Here is a 19,637-nt window from a genome sequence, read left to right on the forward strand (position 1 = left end):
CTGCTCACCTGGTGCCCAGGCGCAGCACAATATTCCTGGGCGGTTTCTGTCTCCTAGTTTTGCCTTCCACCTTCATCCACCCCTTCTTTTTCCTGATCAAGTTAGTACAGGTTCATTCCAAGCTTCTCCCTTTATTTCAGATTCCAATGGAAGCTGCTGCCTATTACCCTAATTAAAGGAGGACAGGAGATCTACCTATCTAGAGGTCTAATTTCCACCTGATTCCTAATTGCTCTTCCCTATCTCTCCAATACACTCTTCCTGAATCTTTTTCAAAGCTGTTTTTTATTTCTGACTTCTTATTCACACACATGCTTTCATCAGCAAGTCACCCGTGTATCCTATAATAACTATTTTAGAGATCTTGTTTTAAAGCATATAGTAAATCAAATTAAAGTAGTAAGTTATTGAAGCAGCAAAGTAGAAGAGTATATTACGGCAGAGCCAATGAATACACAGACCCTAGAACCACAGAAGCAAGGAGAATAGTGTTATGGGGGGGGGGGGGTAGGGGTGTATATAGTGCGAGAAAATGTATTTCAGAGGGCCTTACTGCATGCCAACAGTTCTCATTAACTCACTCCTAGTGAGGACCCATTTCCAAAAAGGGGAAAAAAGCAAGTTGTTTTAATTTACAGGGTAAATGGAAACTGAAACACGGGCTACGTATCTGAAATCAAAGGGAATTGAATGGAGACCTGAGCCTTGTCACTAGGCAAGTTACTTAACCAGATGATTTGGTTTCCCCGTCTGACAATACTAACCAATTTACAGGATTTTTTAAATAAGATTTAATGTGATACTACTACATAGCACAAAACAGAATAAATCATGAATGTTCAGTAAGTGGTAACTACCACAGGCTCCAGTATGTGTTGGTAAGGCTCCCTGCTGCAGCTAAAGACTGTGATCCAACTAAAGTGACGCCTACGTAACCACCTAGAGGCCACCGTTTTTCTAATCCAAGGCTGTTTCGCTGTTTACTGCTTCGGAGCTTCCCGGAAGCACCAAGGCCTAGGAGTAGCTCTCAGTCCACACCAGTTGAAAGTTTTCTAGGTTATACAACAAACCTGAATTCAGCTTCGTGCTAATGCCACAGGCCCTTCTCCCAGGGCGACCTGGAGAGAAGACAGGCGCAGAGCCAGTGACTGGCACCCCGCGAATGTGAAGGACGCTACGGGAGCCTGCGGAAGCTGCAGGGCCTAACGCTGCAGGAGGGGGTTAAAGCGGTTCCACAGTTTTCAAGGGGGCAAACCGGCTCCGAGGGCTCGGAAACCCGCCACCCAAGAGCAGCCCACGGACTGACTAACGCCCGCTGGTTCAGGTCGCATCCTGATCCAGCCGCCGAGGCAGTCGGCCCCAACCACGGACACACTGCGGACGCCCACTCTACGGGCAGAATAAAGGTCTTTCAAAGACCCCAGGTCAGGCCGCCCGCGGCCACCCAAACGCGGGGTGGAGCAGAGAGAATGGGGAGGAGGCGGGGAGTATACACGGTGCGCGGTGACCGCCAAGAGCGCCGCGTCGAGCTGCGAAGGGCTCAGGGAGAGGAGAGCGAGCACCCCGACTCCCTCTTCACACGGTTCCAGGCCGACCGCCCAGCAGCCGAACGAGGACTCGGCTTTCGCCACACGGACGCGCCCGCCCAGAACCCGACTTCCGGGAGGCGCGCACGCTGCGTGTCGCGTCATGCGTCGCTGCGTGTCGCGTCATGCGTCGCTGCGTGACGCGTCGGCAGAGCGGGTTTTCGGCGCGAGGATCTGAAAGAAGGTCGGCGGAGGCGGAGGCGGAGCTGCTGGGGCTTGGCGCTCTGGAAGTCGTCCCAGCCGTGGGTCGCCGAGGAAAGGAGCCTGCGGCTCAGCTTTCTGGCCGAAGTGCCGGCGCGATTTTTGTTAGCCTTCTCCGGCCAAAAAGAGCTGCACCTCGGAAGGCGGTTAGTGTTGGCTGGGTGGAGACGGACGGGCCTGTCTTCCGCGGTGTGAGGCGGCGGGGGGGTGGGGGCGCCTCTTCTTCACGGGGTGAGGGCCGGGGCCTCCTGCCCCCACGGTCTCTGCAGCCTCTCACCCACCGGGAGAAAAGGGCCCACGGTTCGGCTCCTCAGCGAGGCAAACGCGAGCCCCGCCCCTTCCCTGGACTCCGCTTCCCCACTTCGCGCCCCGCCAGCCGCCCGGGTTTGCCCTGAGCTGCCCCAGATGTCCCAGCCTGAAATTCCCTTTATCGGAAAATACGATGAATTACTTTAACGGACTGTTAATTTTAGAAGATGTTTCACAGCTCCTGGCACACTGTCTGCCTTGCTTAACCCCCAGGCGGTTGCTGCATTACGAAGATTTACTGATTTGACGTTGTCAGAAGATACCTCTAATAGGAACCTGTTGCTGACCTGTGCACCCCCCTAGCCACACTATTTAAATGACATTTACAGTGCTGTCCGTGAGTCACACCTGCCGCGTTTCGATTGCTTAATGTGGCTAGTGCCACCGTACTGGACAGCCTATATATAGAATGCTCCCATGGACGCAGTGAGTTGGATTATTGTCCCAAAACATAGGACCGAGGTACATAAACAGTGTGTTTATCAGCTTCTGATTTTACCTCAGTCGGTTACCCAGGACTGCATCCCTGTGAAGTGTTATTTTGGTGTCTTTTGCAGAGTTATTTACCAAGCACTGGAGTAATATTGTAGATAAAAATGCCTTTTGGATGCAAAGAGAGGCCAACATTTTTTGAAATTTTTAAGACGCGGTGCAATCAAGCAGGTATTGACAAATTTTATATATACATCGATCATTTACACTGAGAAAATGTCTTCAGAAAAATACGCAACTGTGCATGCTTGCTGAAAAGAAGCCAACATTTCACGTTTTTGTTTTCACTATGAACTGTTCCGTCAATGCGGTCATTAAGTCAGTTAAGAAAATGATCATTTACCATTATCCAAATGATAAGTATAGAACCTTAGGGATAATGAGGAGACTCACCTCTTGATGAGCAGTAGGAAGAACTGTTTTTAAAGCGCAGAACTTTGAGCAAACCTTAAGCATTGGTACTGTCACTTTATATCAGAAGTTGTTTGACTTTCTAGTCTCCGTACTCCTTACACTCTTGAAAATGATTGAGGACTTCAAGGAGCATTTGTTATTAAAAATGTTTATTCATTTAAAAATAACAAATCCATTGCATATTAACACAAACTTTTTTTTAACACAAACATTTTTATGAAAAATACTGTTTCCCCCCCCTTTCACCCGCAAAAAGAAGAGTGGCACTGTTTCACAATTTTGCAGTTCTCTTTAATATCTGGCTTCGTAGAAGATAGCTAGATTTTTTTTTTTATTTTTATTGGTGTTCATTTACCAACATACAGAAAAACACCCAGTGCTCATCCCGTCAAGTGTCCACCTCAGTGCCCGTCACCCATTCCCCTCCAACACCCGCCCTCCTCCCCTTCCACCACCCCTAGTTCGTTTCCCCGAGTTAGGAGTCTTTATGTTCTGTCTCCCTTCCTGATATTTCCCAACATTTCTTTTCCCTTCCTTTATATTCCCTTTCACTATTATTCATATTCCCCAAATGAATGAGAACATACACTGTCCTTCTCCGATTGACTTATTTCACTCAGCATAATACCCTCCAGTTCCATCCACGTTGAAGCAAATGGTGGGTATTTGTCATTTCTAATTGCTGAGTAATATTCCATTGTATACATAAACCACATCTTCTTTATCCATTCATCTTTCGATGGACACCGAGGCTCCTTCCACAGTTTGGCTATTGTGGCCATTGCTGATAGAAACATCGGGGTGCAGGTGTCCCGACGTTTCATTGCATCTGAATCTTTGGGGTAAATCCCCAACAGTGCAATTGCTGGGTCGTAGGGCAGGTCTATTTTTAACTCTTTGAGGAACCTCCACACAGTTTTCCAGAGTGGCTGCACCAGTTCACATTCCCACCAACAGTGTAAGAGGGTTGGTTCTCTTTTCTCCGCATCCTCTCCAACATTTGTTGTTTCCTGCCTTGTTAATGTTCCCCATTCTCACTGGTGTGAGGTGGTATCTCATTGTGGTTTTGATTTGTATTTCCCTGATGGCAAGTGATGCAGAGCATTTTCTCATGTGCATGTTGGCCATGTCTATGTCTTCCTCTGTGAGATTTCTCTTCATGTCTTTTGCCAATTTCATGATTGGATTGTTTGTTCCTTTGGTGTTGAGTTTAATAAGTTCTTTATAGATTTTGGAAACTAGCCCTTTATCTGATATGTCATTTGCAAATATCTTCTCCCATTCTGTAGGTTGTCTTTTAGTTTTGTTGACTGTATTCTTTGCTGTGCAAAAGCTTCTTATCTTGATGAAGTCCCAATAGTTCATTTTTGCTTTTGTTTCTTTTGCCTTTGTGGATGTATCTTGCAAGAAGTTACTGTGGCCGAGTTCAAAGAGGGTGTTGCCTGTGTTCTCTTCTATGATTTTGATGGACTCTTGTCTCACATTTAGATCTCTCATCCATTTTGAGTTTATCTTTGTGTATGGGGAAAGAGAGTGGTCCAGTTTCATTCTTCTGCATGTGGATGTCCAATTTTCCCAGCACCATTTATTGAAGAGACTGTCTTTCTTCCAATGGATAGTCTTTCCTCCTTTATCGAATATTAGATGACCATACATTTCAGGGTCCACTTCTGGGTTCTCTATTCTGTTGCATTGATCTATGTGTCTGTTTTTGTGCCAGTACCACACTGTCTTGATGACCACAGCTTTGTAGTACAACCTGAAATCTGGCATTGTGATGCCCCCAGCTATGGTTTTCTTTTTTAAAATTCCCCTGACTATTCGGGGTCTTTTCTGATTCCACACAAATCTTAAAATAATTTGTTCTAACTCTCTGAAGAAAGTCCATGGTATTTTGATAGGGATTGCATTAACCTGTAAATTGCCCTGGGTAACATGGACATTTTTACAATATTAATTCTGCCAATCCATGAGCATGGAATATTTTTCCATCTCTTTGTGTCTTCCTCAATTTCTTTCAGAAGTGTTCTGTAGTTTTTAGGGTATAGATCTTTTACCTCTTTCGTTAGGTTTATTCCTAGGTATCTTATGCTTTTGGGTGCAATTGTAAATGGGATTGACTCCTTAATTTCTCTTTCTTCAGTCTCATTGTTAGTGTATAGAAATGCCATTGATTTCTGGGCATTGATTTTGTATCCTGCCACACTACCAAATTGCTGTATGAGTTCTAGCAATCTTGGGGTGGAGGCTTTTGGGTCTTCTATGTAGAGTATCATGTCATCGGCGAAGAGGGAGAGTTTGACTTCTTCTTTGTCAATTTGAATGCCTTTAATGTCTTTTTGTTGTCTGATTGCTGAGGCGAGGACTTCCAGAACTATGTTGAACAGCAGTGGTGAGAGTGGACATCCCTGTCTTGTTCCTGATCTTAGGGGAAAGGCTCCCAGTGCTTCCCCATTGAGAATGATATTTGCTGTGGGCTTTTCGTAAATGGCCTTTAAGATGTCGAGGAAAGTTCCCTCTATCCCAACACTCTGAAGGGTTTTGATCAGGAATGGATGCTGTATTTTGTCAAATGATAGCTAGATTTTCATACCTGTTTCTGCATTTATTTTTTTTTAAGATTTTATTTTTATTTATTCATGAGAGACACAGAAAAAGGCAGAGACACAGGCAGAGGGAGAAGCAGGCTCCCTTCGAGGATGCCAGGATCATGCCTTGAGCCAAAGACAGATATTCAATCACTGAGCCACCCAGGTGCCTCTGTTTCTGCATTTAATTTGTTCCAGTATATTGTTTTGGTAGAAGTATATAAAGAAAAGCCAGCTTCACACAACAATGTAACTGAATAAAGGAGTATTTCAGTAGTCTTCAGTTAATTGTGGGTATCTTTCTTTGATAATACACCAAAACTTGACAAGTACTAGTTTTAAGAGTTGCAGTATGGAATTGGATACCATATTATGAACTTTCATTCTCTTTGTTACATCTATTAGTCTTTCTTGCACTTTGAATAAATCTTTTATCTGTGTTGTAACATCAGGCACTGATCATTTGGAAAATGTCAGTGTTCTGAATTACACAGATATTCCATATATTGACACATTGTCTTAAACTGTAAAAATTAAATTCATTAATTCACTGACCTCATCAGAAAAGTCTTAAGATTAGGAAGATGTCAAGCTTACAGAGGCAAATAAAGTTTAACAAAATTCTTTTTTTTTTTTTTTTTTTTTTTAAGATTTTATTTATTTCTTCATGAGAGAGTGAGAGAGGCAGAGACATAGGCAGAGGGAAAAGCAGGCTCCCTTCAGGGAACCTGATGTGATGCGGGACTTGATCCGGGAACTCCGGGATCATGTCCTAAGCCAAAGTCACACACTCAACAGCCAAAGTCACACACTCAACAGGCATCTCAAAGTTTAACAAAATTCTAATTACCATTTAAAAGATCCCATTTTGAGGTGCCCAAAGGGTGGCTCAGATGAAGTATCCTACTCTTGATCTCAGCTTAGGCCTTCATCTGAGTCATGAGTTCGAACCCCACATTGGATGCTGCACTGGGTATGGAGCCTACTTTTATATGTTTTTAAATAAAAAAGAGTCCTCATTTTATCATTGGCAACAAACTTTTTTTCTGCAGTGACAGGCTCACTTCATTTTCAAGAAAGTGCCTACCAAATTACCCAACTCAAAATGGTTTGCTATTCCTTCTACTAAAAATGGCTTTCCATGAAAAAAGTGCTAATTCAGCTCCTAACTCCTCACGAGTGCTTTTTTAGACAACTGTTGTACTTAGTATACAAAAATGCTTTATGCATACTTTCCATTTTGTCACAGAGAATATTAAAAAGATGTGTTCAAGGGTTGGGCTTTATAAAACTAATTTTTCCTGCTTCATTAATGGTTTTTTTAATTTAGACTGCCTTTTTAGTTTTGTTTTTGACAAGTGCATGATGTGTATACAATTATTAGCACAGTTTATTGCCACTGCCTTGACTCATGCCAAGATGTCATCAGTTTTATCCACCAGAGGTGCAAATGTCAACATTATGAAAAAGAGAAACGGTGCTTTAGTATTATGAAAATAGCTTTTACTTTATGGTCTCCTGAAATTCTCTTGGGGACCTTCCCCCTGCCCAGCCCCCATCATAGTCCACAGACCACATGATGAAAATCAGTACTTTAAGGGTGGATAAATCAGAGTAGAGACTTTATCTTTTTTTTTTTTTTTTTTAACAAAGAGTCTTTTTATTCTATTTTATTTCTGAGTCTACATGTTCCTGTACTTATAGATTTTTCATATCCATTTATATATAGTCTTTGTAATTAAATTGTATCTGTGGAATGCATTCTTACTATGACTTTCATCTCTGAATCATGAATATAAGAGAAAGAAAACTTTAGTAAAGCTAGCTAATATAGCTTGGAGCAATTACCTTGTAACTTTTGTAAACTGTTATACCGTGCTACAGATTGAAAGGAGAATAGGTTAATAATCTTGTTTAATTAATATGCTTTAACAAAAGTAATCTACAGTCAAAATGTCAAGCGTCCTTTTCTGTATTATGATTTTTACAGACTCATGAACTTACCTGTCACTGATTAAAACCAAGGTGGAATTTTTATTTTTCCTTACAGATTTAGGACCAATAAGCCTTAATTGGTTTGAAGAACTTTCTTTAGAAGCTCCACCCTATAATTCTGAACCCACAGAAGAATCTGGATATAAAATCAGCTATGAACCAAACCTATTTAAAACACCACAAAGGAAACCTTATAATCAGTTGGCTTCAACTCCAATAGTATTCAGAGAGCCAATATACCAACAATCTCCTTTAAAAGAATTAGATAAATACAGATTAGATTCAGGTAAGTAATGTGGTGCAGTAAACTAGGGAGAAACATATACCAGGAATTCAGACCAACCTATGTTAAAACTCCCAGATCTATTGTTAATTGTGTCATGTTGGTCAAATCAACTTCTTCCGCTCACTTTCCCCATTTGGAAAATGGAGATAGTGAAAATAATGTCTGATGAATTTGGATTAAATAAAATAGCATGGGTACTTAGTTGTGCTCCTTTTCCTCCCTCCTTTGATTAATATATTCTGCCTAGTGAGATTTGTTAAATTATGTCTTTCCTGTACCAAAAAAAGGGCTTGTTTTGATGTTAATTAAATAAACTCTGTTCCTGCAGGTTATCACAGAGGACAGAAAAGGTTATTTTTAACAGTTTTCTTTAAATGTCTTTTGACTTGGTAGTAGTTTACCTGGCATATGCACCAGGTAATCCAATCAATCATGTAATGAAATCATATATTCAGTTATTCAAGTGTTTATTAGCTATTTAAGTGACATATTGTCCCTTTTTTTGGAGTATGACTCTCAAGGAGAATTGACAGTAGAAGGGGAACAGTCTTAAGATTGAATGTGGTATATGTGAAAAGCAAAGTACAAAAAGTACAAAGAAAGTTGAGAAGAAAGAATATGAATAGGTTTGGGAGGAATTAGGGAGTGATTCATTTGAATTAAACTTTGAAGGATAGGTGAGATTCAAAAATAGAGTAATAATGTACTAGGCCGAGGGGAAAACAGGAGGAGGATGATGTAGTTTAAGAGAATGTTAAGTAATTCAGATTGCTTGGAATATTGCGTATCTAAAAGGGACCAGTAAGTTTAACCTAAGGCTAAAAAAAGCACATAGAGCTGGGTATTGAATGCCAGACTTAAAATGAATTTATTTGATAGGTTGTTGAGCAGAAAAATCAAATGTAAATTTTATCATGCTACTACCTGCCTCAAACTTTTGATTATGTCCCTTTGCCTTCTTGATAATATCTTAACTCCTTAATATGATTTACAAGGTTCTTTATAATCTGGTCTCTTACTAACTCTTTCCTCATGCTGCCATAATCCCCCTCTCACCCGTCTTCAATTTGCCATTCATTCATACTGAATTTCTTTTTGGAACCACCTTGCTCTGTGGCTCTTTATACATTGTTACCTCTGCCCATAAGTTAGTTACTTTTTTCCTACCTTTTTATCTACCTAACTTAGGCTCATCTTTCAGGTCTTGACTTAACTGTCTGCCTCCTAGAAGTTTTCCCTATCGCACTCCTGTTAGCTTCTTGTGGAGGAGACTTACATAAGCAATTATAGTGGAATAAATGCTATGAAAGAAGAAATTCATGGTACTAAAAAATGCACATACAAAGAGGATATAGGTAAGGGACAAAAATTTCTTGTATGTTATTGGATACCAAGTGGCATACAGAGTTTCAGTAAATATAGAATAAATGAGTATTTGTTTTGCTTTAGGAAACCTAATAACTGGTGCACCTGGGTAGCTCAGTCAGTTAAATATCCGACTCTTGATTTCAGCTCAGGTCATGATCTCAGGGTCCTGGAATCAATCCCTGCATCAGTCTCCATGCTCAGCAGGGATTTTGCTTGAGGATTTTCACCCTCTGCCCCTCCCCCTGCTTGCAGGTGCTCGTGTGCGCGCACGCTCTCTCTCTCTCTCTGTCATAAATAAATGAATTAAAAAAAAAAAAAGCAAAGCTCAATAACTGGCAGCAATCTTTGGAGATGGGTTTTTCAAAATGTGATGCCTAGATCATGAGAATCTTCTAAAATGCTGAATGAAAGAGAAGGTTTCAAGCCTTACTCTGAATCTACTAAATTAGAATCTCTAGAAATAGAGCCCATAAGTGCACATTTTAAACTAAACTGGTGGTTCTCATGGAAATGAAGACTGAAGACAGGGAGACCAGTTAGGAGACGTGGTAATGGTCCAGGTGGTAGGGGGCCAAGGGCCTGAATTAGAGTAATGGATAGGAACTGTAAGACCCCATAGTAGCCTAGACCTGGAGATTTCAAAGAATGAATCAAATCACAGGTTTAGAGCATAACTATGAATACAGTGGTGATGTTCATAGACACTGTAAGCACTGGAGGTGAAACAGGTTTAAGAAGGGAAAAGGCTTGAAAGAATGAAAAATATAGATTAAGTTTTGGACTGCAATTTAAGGTGATGTCCGGAAGGCTTTGGGGAGTACAAGACTGAAACTAAAGGAAGAATATAAACAGAGAAAGCTATAGGAACCAACTACCTATTTGGAAAGTGATGCAGTCATCCCATGTAGTGAGGAAATTGATTATGATGAGGCCTAGGATAGAGCCTTGAGGAATATTTAGCAGATAAAATGCAGAGCACAGAAAAGGGCATCTTTCATTCAAAATTCCATGCTTATTTTGTGCCTGGCAACTTAGTAGGCATTAAGGATACGAACATGAATAGATGGCTTTTGACTTCTAGGAACTCAGTCTTGTATAGGCCAAAATATATAAATAAATACACTGGTATAGTATATGCTATAGTAGGAACATATACAAAGTGCTATGTTGTGGGCATAGTAAAGGGAGCAGCTATCTTAATATGTTTGGGAAAATATCCGTAAACGAGTTTAGGCTGAAACTTGAAAGACATACCTAGAATCACTGGTTTATTCTCTAATTTAACCTATTGGAATTGGTCTATCTATAATTAGGGGAGGTTAGGAAAGAATTAATAAGGCTACTCTGGGCTTGCTGCAAAGAAATTAAATTTTTCTAAGATTATAGTACATAAATAATTCTGATTGTGCTTTCCTGAAACCTTTTGGTTTTGTGTAGCTTAAATTTAGTATTAAAATCTAAGACTTAAGCTGTTTTTTAACCTACTTATTTAGTTCTAACATCTAATGTTTTAAAAAGAATTATCCCTAAAGTTTCATAGGGAAATGTGCTATTTCAGCTTCTCAGCAGTCCTTCCTTTTGCATAAAATCATCTGAATTTAATCTCACCATTATTCAGCCTATTTATGCAATTCACAGGTTACTTGGGAAATGTTTATTTGGGTATGAACTTATTTTTGCCTGGTTCATTTTTTTTACTTTTTATTTTTTACATTTATATATATATATTTTTAATTTATTTATGATAGTCACAGAGAGAGAGAGAGAGAGGCAGAGACACAGGTGGAGGGAGAAACAGGCTCCATGCACCGGGAGCCTGATGTGGGATTCGATCCCGGGTCTCCAGGATCGCGCCCTGGGCCAAAGGCAGGCGCCAAACCACTGCGCCACCCAGGGATCCCCTTACATTTATATTTTTCATTTGCTAAGCAAGAACTGATACTTTATTAACTGATGTCATATGTTTACATTAGGTTCATTCTTTATATCATTGTGTGGATTTTGACAATTACGTAATGTCATGTATCCACCATTATAGTGTCTTACAGAATAGTTTCACTGACTGAAAAATCCCTAGTGTTCCATCCATTCACATCTCCCCCTCCCCCCCCCCGCCCCTGACAACCACTGATCTTTTTATTGTCTATAGTCTTGTCTTTTCCAAAATGTCATTCAGTTGGAATCATACAGTATGTAGCTTTTTCAGACTAGCCTCTTTCATTTAGCAAGTTTCCTCTACATCATTTTGTGGTTTGATAGCTCAGTTTTTTGTCTTCACTTAGCAATGTAAGTTTCCCTCTACATTTCCTTGTTTGTATAGTTTTAAAGATTTTGTTTATTTATTTGAGAGAAAGAGAGCATGAGTGGGTGATGGAGGGAGAGAGAAGCAGACTCCTTGCTGAGCACAGAGCTGGACAGGGGGCTTGATCCCTTCCAGGACCTCAGAAATCATGACCTGAGCTAAAGTCCCGACGCTCTACCAACTAACTCACCCAGGCACGCTATAGCTCATTTTTTTTTTTTATCACTGAATAATGCTGTATATGGATGTACCAGTTTGCTTATTCATTCACCTATTGAAGAACATCTTGGTTGCTTCTAAGTTTTAGCAGTTATGAATAAAGCTGCTTTATAATATAATGTGCAGGTTTTCGTGTAGACCTAAATTTTCAGACTCCTCTGGAGAATACCAAGGATTACAACTGCTGGGTTTTATGATAGAAGTATGTTTAGTTTGGTAAGAAACTGCAAACTAAATTCCAAAGTGGTCACATCATTTTGCATTTTCTTTAGCAGTGAATGAGAGTTTTTCCTTCTCCAGGTCCTCATCAGCATTTGGTGGTGTCTTTGTTTTGGACTTTAACCATTCTATTATAAGTGTATAGGAGTATCTCATTTTTTTGTTTACTTAACTGCAATGTTTTTCCTAATTAAGATATTTGTTAAAGTGAATGGGAAAGAGGTGAATATTTTAAAAATACATTTAGGTACTTTTTAGTGTCTTTAACTAAAAGCCCCGTTAGAGAAGGAGGTTGGGGGGAAAAAAAAAGAGAGAAGGAGGTTGGATATTTTGTAAAAGTGGGGTCTTTAATTCACATGTATATTTGGCTTATTAGTGATTATGGCCATTTCCTGTTACTTGAGAAATGAAAATATAATAGTGTTTTGTCTGTGTTGCTATAGTTCTCAGTTTGGTCTTTGCCTTATTTTATTAACACGGACATGATTTATTTTTCCCAAAACTTTTCTAAGCTGGAGATCATAGGACCAATTAAACAAACTGTTGTTGTTTTTAAAGATTTTATTTATTTATTCATGAGACACACACGGAGAGAGACACAGGCAGAGACACAGGCAGAGGGAGAAGCAGGCTCCATGGAGAAAGCCTGATGAGGGACTTGGTCCAGGACTCCAGGATCACGCCCTGGGCTGAAAGCAGGTGCTCAACCACTGAGCCACCCAGGTGTCCCCAAACTATTGTTTTAAAGCAATTTTTAGGATTAATAAGTGCCTTGAATGCCATATTTGTGATACAGGAAATAGCAATATTGAAAAAACTGTAAATGACATTTGACGGAGCCACATACAGCTTTAGAAACCCTTCCTGAGCACTATTGCTTGAAAGTAAATGTGTTCAACAACAACAGATTTATTTTCTAATCACGGCTAATTCATTCAACCAGAAATTGTGGTGTGACTGTAACGTCAGGCATTGATTGCAGTTCATAAGGATACAGTGATAAATAAGACAAGATCTCTACCTCAAGGAGCTCACATTCTATTAGGGGAAGTAGGAATGGTGCATAATAAACTCTGGGAACATATGGCAGCAGCAGTCACTTTATTTCATGTTAGGAACCACTAAATTTTTTCAGGGGAGGGAGTTTCAAAATGGAAGCCTGGAAGAGGATATTCCAGATCAAGAAAAATAAAGAGAAGCAGTTTGTAAAGAACTATAGTGAAAGCAGTCTTACAGGATATGCAAGTGGTTGAAAAGTAGAGTGTTAAAGAATGTCATAGAAATTAAGTTAAATCATGAAAGTCCTTGTTACCCTGGGAGTTTTGTTTTGGTCTTTGAGCCTGATCTTGAAAATAAGATCTTGAAAGGTTTTCAGCAGAAGAGTGATATGATCAGATTTGGTACTTTAGTAGGTTTTTAGTAAATGTCCTTTTCTTTATTCTTAATCTCCATGATACATAGTACATGTGACTTAATTCTGTTTTGCATTTCACTTGGAATTTCGAAAAATGTCTCCTGCTATATTATGAACCCTCTAAAGTTAAAGCTGTCATGAATTAAATTTCCCAAAGTGTCATACATATATTATATACTTAATACTTGTTAAATGGGGGCAGGGGATATCTATCCCTTGAGACATACCCTTTTGGGAGGAATCAGTAAACTGAGAAACCAGTTCAAACTGAACTCTCCATACATTCTCCTTCCCAGAATAGATGGGACTTTTTGTTTTTATGTACTTTCAGAGATGGGGCACCTGGATGGTTCAGTCAGTTAAGTGTCTGCCTTCGGCTCAGGTCATGATCTCAGGTTCTTGAGATTAAGCCCCAAGTCAGGCTCCGTACTCAGCAGGGAGTCTCCTTGTCCCTCTCTCTCTCTCTCCCCCCTCTCCCTGCTTGTGCTCACATGCTGGCATACTCTCTCTCAAATAATAAAAATCTTAAAAAATAAAAATAAAAATAAGAATAAAAACTTCCAGAGAATGAAAATTCACAATCCAGAGCATATACATTCTCACTGTATTACTGTACTGTTTCAGGAAAGGATATTACCGATAGTAAACATAAAAGTTGTTGCACAATGAAGTCTAAAATGGATCGAGCAAATGATGTTACCAGCCCACCTCTAAATTCTTATCTTAGTGAAAGGTATGATGTGTGATATTAAAATATTTAAATGAAAAATTTTCCTGCACATGCTATTTGTTTTATAGAAATGCATCTAATTTTCATGCTAATATTTTGACTTAAGAGCATGAAAGAGGATCTTCTATTTTTAAGTAATTTTTAGGTTGAGACCTTTATTATGATAATTTTTACATTAAAAACATTTACTTTGTTTTTTTTATAATGTTGAATTCATTGGTTTTTGTTGATATAAAGTTTTTAAGTTACAAAAATGATGAAAAACAATGCCCTTGAAATAGTAGCTTAAAATAAATTATTTGTGTATTTTGAATCATTTGAGAGAATATGGTGCTTTTATAGATTCACTTTACATAATTTTTAAATTCAAAACATACAATTCCTAGAAGCTGAAATTTGTGAGTAATCTATACATTACTTTTAGTGGACATTTTAAACATAATTTAGTAGTTACTTAATTCTTCATGAGATTTCTTTTTAAAAAGTAACAAAATATTACAAAGTAGTATAAGTCCAATAATGTGACTGAGAGTCCTTTTTTTTTAAATAAGAAATATCATGTTTCTTCTTGCCATTTTTGTTATCTTTGAATAATCTGAAGGATTTGTGTCTTTTTTTTTTCATTTTAGTCCTGTTCTACGATGTACACATGTAACACCACAGAGAGAAAAGTCGGGTATGATTAGAAACAAGGCTTTTAATTTCTAGAATACTCTTAAATTTTAAAAAAATATAAAACGTAGTAATTTTCTCCTCATTTTACCCACAGTGGTATGTGGAAGCTTATTTCATACACCGAAGCTTATGAAGGTAAATATTTTTATTGTGTAGTAATTGAAAATTTGACAATTGAAAATTTGACAATGTCCTACCTTTGCCCATATTTATAGAAATATGTATGTACAATCTTATGTATCAGAAAATGATAAATGAAAAAATGTTCTTAATCATCAGTACATTTCTGTGAAATATTTTCTTTATTTTCAGGGTCAGACACCAAAACGCATTTCTGAAAGTCTAGGAGCTGAGGTGGATTCTGATATGTCTTGGTCAAGTTCTTTAGCCACACCACCAACCCTTAGTTCTACTGTGCTAATAGGTAATACTATCAAATGTGTATTATGTAAGATGGTAGATGATGCCGATACAGTGTCATCTGTAATGCTTCTGACAAAAAGAATATATGAAAAGATAATTATTAGATTAGATAATACTAAAAAAAAAAAGATTAGATAATACTATCTTTGATAAGTGTGTTAGTAGTTCAGAATAATTCATCTTTGATAAGTGTGTTACTAGTTCAGAATAATTCTATTTAGTGTAGATTGGAACAAATCATAAGTACATTAAGTGGTGGTCTAGGAGTGGTATTTTGTAGGAGTCCATTTACATGCAAACTAGGATTTTTTAAATTATTTTTCTAGCAAAAATACATTCCATATTTTTCTCTCTTTAGCTGGGAATTTTGTGTTTTTTGTTGCTGCTCAGATGAAATAACAGATAAAAGCATGTTAAAAAGTAAGAAGTATTTAACATAAAATATACCTTTAGACAGTATTTTTATCGAAATAAATGCTAAAGTCTACAAGCTTTATCTTTTAAGTCATGACCCCATAGCTCCATCTGATTTCCTAAGTCTTTATGGATAGTATCCCCTTAAAGTCCGGCTCATCGAACCACAATTTCTTAGACGTATCTATGAATGGTACTAAGGAATTGAATGTAGCTTATGCTGATTTACCTTTCTAATTACCATTCTTGAGTCCATTCATTTTGTTTCAACTGCATCATTTACCCTAGTAGTATATGTGACTTTTGATGTCTGACCAAAAAATATTTAAGTTTTTCACATTAACTTTAGTATATGGTATATAATACAGTACAGATAAATTGAAATTTTTTTTTACAGTCAGAGATGAAGAAGTATCTGCAGCTGTATTTCCTAATGACACTACTGCTGTAAGTAAATATCATAACTTGATTATGCCGTTGCAGTTGCTTACATTTTTAGAATGCTTTGAAAAATTATTTATCGTACATTATTCATTTCTTCAATTTATGATTTATCTAAGTCTTTGAGAAAGTCTCAAAGCCTGATCTGATGTGATTTTCTTTACTTCATATGGAGTAATGCTGTCTCTAAGTTGAATATATATGCATAGTGAGAGTTTTTATACTAGTAACTTTAAAATATAACTTTTGCAGATTTTTAAAAGCTGTTTTTCTAACCATGATGAAAGTCTGAAGAAAAATGATCGGTTTATCCCTTGTGGTCCAGACAAACAAAACAAAAATCAAAGGGAAGCTAAAAGTCAAAGTAAGTCCTTCTGTTTAATTGAGCTACTGCTTTTAACTGACATCATCAAAGTATTGCTTTCTTTCTTTCTTAAAGAGAAAACACATTGCTTTTCCTTTTTAATAACTGAACATACTGTATGTAGAAGCTAACTTTATTTAAGATTTTATCTATTTATTTGAGAGAGAGTGCAAGCGAGAGAGCCAGAGCAGGGGGAGGGCAGAGGGAGAGGAACAAGCAGACTTCCTGCTGAGCAAGAAGCCCAAAGCAGGGCTTGATCCCAGGATTCTGATATCATGACTTGAGCCAAAGTCAGATGTTCAACTGACTAAACCACCCAGGTGCCCTGAAGCTAACTTGATTTAAAGGAACATGTTTAATTATGGTAAGATAATACCATTCAAGATGTTAGGGGCACCTGGGTGGCTTAGTCAGTTAAGCATCCAAATCTTGGTATCAGCTCAGGTCATGATCTCAGGGTCCTGGGATCCAGCCCTGTGTTTGGCTCAGAGGGGAGTCTGCTACTCTCTCTCTCTCCCTCTGCCCCTTACCCCAGCTTGTGTGTGCTCTCTCTCTCAAATAAATAACTCTTTAAAAAAAAAAAAAAAGATACTAATATGACCAAAACAAAACCTACAACTCCCAACAGAGATAAGAATAATAACAAAATGTAAAGGCCTTTTCTCATTAGAAAGTAATTAGTACCAAAAGTTACCTAAATCGGATCATTGGATATTGCATTTTTCTTAGTATGTGTGTATGTATAAATTTGTATGATTGGATAACTGTGTATATATGTGTGTGTGTGTGTTTGTAAAATCATATTTTACTCTGTTATTTTAGGGCCACAGATTTTTTTTTTTTTTTTTTTTTTTTTTTTTTAGATTTGTTTGTCTTAGAGAGCATTGAGGGGGTAAGGAAGGGTAGAGAGGAAGAGAGAACCCCAAGCTGACTCCCAACATGGCGCTCCATCTCAGGACCCTGAGATCATGACTTGCGCTGAATCCGAGAGCTGGATGTTTAACTGACTGAGCCACCCAGGTGCCCTGGGCCCCAAATTTATTTGGAACATCTAGTTTGATAAATCTTAGAATGTTGAATTGCATATATATATCCTAAGATTGAGTTTTAATTGTGCAGAGCTGATAAAGGCTATTAGGACCTGGAATATGAATAAAAGGCTTTGGGGACATTAGAATCAGTCTTTACCAGAAGAACAGTAGAAGGGTGGCACTCTGGCACTAAGCTAGCACTCAGGATAACCCTTTAAATACTGCCTATGTGCTATTTAGTATATACTATTTCTATGAGAAAGGTCTTAAGAATAGTGTAAATTATATGACTGTATTATGAAATGTTATTAATACACTTCTGTTTTAAATTTTAATAGGTTCGGTGAATTCATTTGGTAAAGTAAATAGCACCAAAGACCATTTTGTAAAGTCTACACCAAATGTCCTAGAGGATGAAGTACATGAAAAAGTTGTAGATGTTTCTGAAGAAGATAGTTTTTCTTTATGTGTTCCTAAATATAAAACAAGAAATCTACAAAAAATAAAAACTAGCAAAACTAGGAAAAATATTTTTAATGAGACAAAAACCAGTGAATGTGAAGAAGCTAAAAAGCAAATGAAAGAAAATAAACATTCATTGGTATCTGAAATGGAACCAAATGACAGTCATCCATTAGATTGGAATGTAACACATGAGAAGCCCTTTGGGAATGGAACTGACAAAATCTCCAAGGAAGTTGTACTGTCTTCAGCCTCTGGATGGTCTGACCTAACCCTCTCAAGTCTAAATGGAGCTCAGATGGAGAAAACACCTCTATTGCATACTTCTTATGACCAAAATAATTCAGAAAAAGACCTCATAATCACAGATAAAGAATGCACCAGCTTCATTACTTTGGAAAATTCTTGGCCACAGATTTCAAATGTACCAAAGTATTCAGAGAAGATGTTAAATGAGGGAACAGCAGTAAATAAGATCAATGAAGGTCAGTGTCTTGAATCTCATGAAGATTCCGTTGTTTCGGTAAAGCAAGCAATATATGAAACTGCTTTAATAGCTTCTCCACTTCAGGGTATCAGAAAGTCTATATTCAGGATAAGAGAATCACCTGAAGGAATGTCCAATGCAATGTTCTCAAATAATATGACTAATCCAAACTTTAAAGAACCTGAAGCCTCTGAAAGTGGATTGGAAAAACATACTATTTGCTCTCAGAAAGAGGATTCTTTATGTACAAGTTCAATTGATGATGGAAGCTGGCCAGCAACTATCAAACATAATTCTGTAGCTTTGAAGAATTTAGGTTTAATATCTAGTTTGAAAAAGAAAACAAAAAAGTTTATTTACGTTATAAATGATGAAACATCTAATCCAGGCCTGAAAACACAGAAAGACCAGGAGTCAAGACTAATTAACCTTTCAGCCCAATTTGAAGCAAATGCTTTTGAAGGACCACTGACATTTACAAATGCTGATTCAGGTACCTCTGTGTGGGGATGTGTATCTGTGTGTGTCTGTGTGAGTGAGAATAGTGCATATAGTTTTAGGGATGGTGACAAGTTCTCTTATTTGAATATGTGTCTCTCTCATCTTTCTAGAAAATATACTGCCTGCTTACTGAAAGTTTTCCTTCTGTAGCTTTTTGGTTTTTTAAGATCTCTTTTATCTTCCTTTGAGAAGATTTTAGTGGGTGGAATATCTCAGTGAATAATAGGTTTGGTGGAACTGGAGTACAGAGGAACTGTTGGAGATTTGGGTACATTTCCAGAGAAAAAATGTTTGATACTGTGTATGTCAGAATTAAAATCAATTAAACAGCTAATATGTTGTGGTGGCCACTGATTAAATAAAATGAGATTAATAATTTTGACTGACTAATAGGGAATTTAGAGGATTGAAAAATTAACTCAGAGCAGTTTAATTCATTTGCCTTTATAATTGTGATTAGGTCATCTTTGAGGCCTTTCATCTGTAGAACCTGTTTTTAAAAGCTGATGCGGGGGCGGGGGGGCACCTGGGTAGCTCAGTTGGTTAAGCATCTAACTCGCTCAGGTAATGATCTCAGAGCCCTGGGATCGAGCTCTACATCAGGCTCCTCATTCAGTGGGGAATCTGATTCTCGCTCTCCCTCTGCCTCAACACTCTACTGATAATGTGCTCTTGTTCTCTCTCAAATAAATACATAAAATCTTTAGAAAATAAAT

At 38.1% G+C, this 19,637-nt stretch overlaps 1 protein-coding gene across 3 annotated transcripts in view; it reads left to right on the top strand.

Annotated features, from left to right (window-relative positions):
* Nucleotides 1–1,800: 1,800 nt before the first annotated feature.
* Nucleotides 1,801–19,637, top strand: part of BRCA2 (BRCA2 DNA repair associated) — a 61,070-nt gene continuing 43,233 nt past the window's right edge. For 2 of the 3 annotated variants that reach the window (XM_041766005.1, XM_041766007.1), the window contains exons 1-10: nucleotides 1,801–1,933; nucleotides 2,654–2,759; nucleotides 7,641–7,871; nucleotides 14,018–14,126; nucleotides 14,753–14,799; nucleotides 14,893–14,933; nucleotides 15,111–15,222; nucleotides 16,033–16,082; nucleotides 16,329–16,440; nucleotides 17,810–18,913. In XM_041766005.1, coding sequence (XP_041621939.1) covers nucleotides 2,693–2,759; nucleotides 7,641–7,871; nucleotides 14,018–14,126; nucleotides 14,753–14,799; nucleotides 14,893–14,933; nucleotides 15,111–15,222; nucleotides 16,033–16,082; nucleotides 16,329–16,440; nucleotides 17,810–18,913 — 1,873 coding nt within the window. In that variant the 5' untranslated portion in view covers nucleotides 1,801–1,933; nucleotides 2,654–2,692. Of the gene's footprint in view, nucleotides 1,934–2,309; nucleotides 2,559–2,653; nucleotides 2,760–7,640; nucleotides 7,872–14,017; nucleotides 14,127–14,752; nucleotides 14,800–14,892; nucleotides 14,934–15,110; nucleotides 15,223–16,032; nucleotides 16,083–16,328; nucleotides 16,441–17,809; nucleotides 18,914–19,637 lie in introns of all 3 variants that reach the window. The other variant, XM_041766006.1, reaches the window with a different exon arrangement.

This window comes from Vulpes lagopus, chromosome 8 (genome assembly GCF_018345385.1).
Source record: "Vulpes lagopus strain Blue_001 chromosome 8, ASM1834538v1, whole genome shotgun sequence".
Taxonomy (NCBI): Eukaryota; Metazoa; Chordata; class Mammalia; order Carnivora; family Canidae; genus Vulpes; species Vulpes lagopus.